Source organism: Octopus bimaculoides, chromosome 25, assembly GCF_001194135.2.
Source record: "Octopus bimaculoides isolate UCB-OBI-ISO-001 chromosome 25, ASM119413v2, whole genome shotgun sequence".
Taxonomy (NCBI): Eukaryota; Metazoa; Mollusca; class Cephalopoda; order Octopoda; family Octopodidae; genus Octopus; species Octopus bimaculoides.
The window spans coordinates 7538185-7542531 of NC_069005.1; the positions used below are offsets into that span (position 1 = coordinate 7538185).

At 40.3% G+C, this 4347-nt stretch overlaps 1 protein-coding gene across 1 annotated transcript in view; it reads right to left on the minus strand.

Annotated features, from left to right (window-relative positions):
• The window catches only part of LOC106882175 (uncharacterized), a 24081-nt gene that overhangs the window by 1729 nt on the left and 18005 nt on the right, over positions 1–4347 (minus strand). Inside the window, exons 5-6 of the mRNA XM_052976820.1 lie at positions 3568–3728; positions 1668–2153 (exon numbers count right to left, since the gene is read on the minus strand). Coding sequence (XP_052832780.1) covers positions 1668–2153; positions 3568–3728 — 647 coding nt within the window. The remainder of the gene's footprint in view (positions 1–1667; positions 2154–3567; positions 3729–4347) is intronic.

Here is a 4347-nt window from a genome sequence, read left to right on the forward strand (position 1 = left end):
ATATATATATATAAATTTATGTATATATTAATATTATCTCGGTTGAAAAAACTTTGACAATTTAAATATGTTAATAGTTACCATGGGTAGCAAAAATCACACAAAAACTAGGATATCACACTCGTTTTATAGGTAGAAATACCAAGTTAAAGTGATGTATTTTGAGTAGATAAGAATAATAATAATAAATGGAGCAAAACGCGTTTTGCTCCATTTATTATTATATATTTATATATATCATTTGTATTATATATATATGTATATGCTCACATATCATTTGTATTATATATATAAAGAGTTATTAGTGAGGGATTATCAATTTAGACAAAATTCTATCTAAGCTCTCTGTTAGTAAACCAGGATAACAATATTGTTTAGATTAGTAATGAACAGCATGCATTCTTGTGGCAGAGTCCAAGGTTATATTGTGTTCCAGTTAAACTGGTTTTCACACACAGTGATATACAAGACAAGGTATAAATAATGGTCATTACATAACAACCTAGTTCTATAAAAAATAAAAGAACAACCTTCAAGGGATTGATCTCAAAACCCTAGATTTTTCTTTATAGGAAATTGTTAGGCAGAGGCTCAAAGCATTTTGTATTATGGTTCATTTTGGTTGTTATACGAGGGGTGTATGAAAAGTTATGAGCCTTGAAGTCATGTACCATGTTTTGTTTTTTGGAAACTCAAGACTTTTCATACACCCCTCGTACATATACCATGGACTCTTCCATCGTTAGACGACGTACGAGGGTTCTGCAGTTTCTTGTTGAACAACCACACATAACTTGTTTATATGATCAAATGTTTGAGTTCACATAAGCTCTCACCCTCCATCGAACTGATATTACCTGTACAGGTGCACAATGTGTCATATGTCAGAAGATGAAATGATTGCAGAGCTACATGAAATGAAGTGTTTTGCTCAAGAACACAATGCAATGCTTGGTGTGGGAATTGAAACCACAATCTTGTAATCACAAGTGCAAAGCACCTTCACAACATATATATATATATATATATATATATATATATATATAGAGGTATGTTCTTTTATTCTTTTACTTATTTCACTCATTTGACTGCGGCCATGCTGGAGCACTACTTTAAAGGGTTTTAGTCGAACAAATCAACCACAGGACTTATTCTTTGTAAGCCTAGTACTTATTCCGTTGGTCACTTTTGCTGAACTGCTAAGTTATGGGGACGTAAACACACCACCATCGGTTGTCAAGTGATGGTGGGAGGACAAAAACATGCACACACACACATATATATATATGACGGGCTTCTTTTAGTTTCCGTCTACCAAATCCATTCACAAGGCTTTGGTCAACCTGAGGCTATGAGGCTATAGAAGACACTTGCCCAAGATGCCACACAGTTGGACTGAACCTGAAACGATGTGGTTGGGAAGCAAGCTTTTTACCACACAGCCACCCTGTGCCTCTATATATAAATTTATATATATATGCCTACATCACTATAGTGTCTGCCTACCTATCTATCATTTTGCAACGTTTGCTTCAAAACAAAAATGTCACCAAGGTAGAACTGAACCTGGGACCATGTGGTTGGGAAGCAAACTCCTTACCACACAGCTACGCCCGTGCCTTTACAAATACCTAATAAATATATAACAGAAACAAAAGGTCTCTTACCTGATTCTTTTCAACCTCAGAATCCTTCAATTGGTCAAAGATAGCCGGGTCAATGTTCTTTGCTAGTGTGTGGAGTAATTCTAAACTATGATTGGTCACATTTGAATGTTCGGCACCCAATACACTGAAACCTGGCCCTAGTCTCTGATACGTTGGGTGTTCGCTCTTGCTGTAGCTGGTCTTGGGCAGCGCTGCTGGCTTCTTGTTGCTCTCTTTCCCCTCAGTTAAGTCCCCTTTCTTATCTGAAGTCATGGAGTCCTTGCAGTGAAACAACTTAGAAGAGTGGTCTGCTTCAGACGACGGGGCTGATTTCTTGCTACGTCGAAAGTTTGTGCTGGAGAGAGCAGGTTTTGGATATTCACAGTTGAGGTATAGGTGTGGCTTTGTGCTCCTCGCTTTCTCTTCTACATCTGGCTCGACAGAAAAATGCCCGTATGGTTTCAGGCATATATCCAGTCTGTCATCAGCAGAATTATAAACGAATACCTGCAACAAAGACATTTAATAGATTTCACAACCACATCACAACAGAAGTATTTGAATTCTGAACTAATTTGTGTATGGCATTGATAAATAATTTCATAAACATGGGACGAGGTGGTGAGGCATGATCTTTGCATGTTGAGCCTCACAGAGGCAATGACAAGTGACAGACCTTTGGCGATATGCTGTGCTTGAGAAGACCTGTTAAGCCAAATGAAATGGTAGTCATGGCCAATGCCAGTGTTGTGTAACTGGCACTTGTGCTGGTGGCATATAAGAAGCACTCTTCAAACTTTGGGCCTCATGGAGGCAGTGACAAGTGACTGAGACCTTTGGCAATATAACATGCTTGAGAAAACCTGTCAAGCCAAGTGAGATCGTTAGTAATGGCTGGTAGCATGTAAAAGGCACTCACTACATTCTTGGAGTGGTTGGCATTAGAAAGGGCATCCAGCTGTAGAAACCATGCCAAATCAGACTGGAACCTGGTGCAGCTTACCAGTTTTCAGTCAAACCGTCCAACCCATGCCAGCATGGAAAACAGACATTGATGATGATGATATTATCATCATCATCATCATTGACATCCGTTTCTCATGGGTTGGACAGTTTGACAGAAGCTGCTGGCCAGCTGAAGAGGTGTCCACAATCCATGTCTGGTTTGGAAGGGTTTCTACAGCTGGATCATCATCATCATCATCATCATCATCGTTTAACGTCCGCTTTCCATGCTAGCATGGGTTGGACGATTTGACTGAGGACTGGTGAAACCGGATGGCAACACCAGGCTCCAGTCTGGTTTGGCAGGGTTTCTACAGCTGGATGCCATTCTTAATTGCTAACCCCTTTACAGAGTGTACTGGGTGCTTTTACATGGCACCAGCACCCACAAGGCCACGAGATTAGGAACACCCAGGTGGTGAGGGATGCAGGAGACATGTCTGTAATGCAAGGACAACCATGATTTTTACCCAGCTTCACATTTCTTCTCAAGCACAGCAACATGTGAGGCCCAACATCTGAAGATCCTTTCTCACCACTTCATCCAATGTCTTCCTGGGTCTATCCCTTCCATATCATTATCAATTAACATCTGTCTTCCACGCTACCAAAGGTTGGACAGTTTGACAGGATTCAACTGGCTGGGAGACTGTTGAGCTCCAATGTCTGATAGTTGGGTGCCCTTTGAAAAATCAACTTCTCTCTCCCTCTATATATGTATGTATGTGTGTGTGGTAGTATATTAAGGTTGCATAATAAAATACAGTGTCCCTACCAGCAGTTAATATATATGAAATTATGTATGTGGTGGGTAGAGCCATTAGAGATACACAGACCCATTGATTAATTCTGTTGGTTAATATATCCAATGATACTGTTTTACAGAAAAAAATATAAAAATGAAATCCAAAAATACCTTGCCAGGTAAAGCAGGAATACTGAAATGCGAGCCGTTTACAAAGTCTCTCTCTTGCTTCAGCTGACAATAAAACAGCCCACCATTGCTAAAGTGTTGTGGGTTTTCTTGGGAGTATTTCCAAAGGTCCTTGCACATTGATACATCCATCGGGTCTGCAGCTGTGAAAAAGAGCATTCATATGAAGGTTTACTGGAATATATATTATGGTTTGGTCAGTTTAGGTTTCACAGCAACGATAATAACAACACAGCAGATAGAGTTGGTGAATGGATCACAGACAATCAGTTTTATAACATAACAACTACAGTTGGTGAACATCAACTGTAGTAGCCGAACAACTGCAGTTATACTATGTAAATAGTAAAGATCACATCAGATACACACATATTAGCTATAATGAAAATCAGTAGTCCTCAATCTTTTTACGCTTATCTGGGCGGGATCACTGCCAGAGCAGCGGTCTCGCTTCCATGCCGGTGCCACGTAAACAGCACTGTTTGAGTACGATTATTTCCAGCTTCACCTTACTGGTATTTGTGCCAGTGGCATGTGAACAAAACATTGGACTGGCTCCTGTGCAGGTGGCACGTAAAAAACACCATTTGAGTGTGGCCGTTGCCAGTACCGCCAGACTGGCCCATGTGCCGGTGGCATATAAAAAGCACTCACTACACTCTCAGAGTGGTTGGCATTAGGAAGGGCATCCAGCTGTAGAAACTCTGCCAGATCAGATTGGAGTCTGGTGTAGCCATCTGGTTTGCCAGTCCCAGGTCAAAT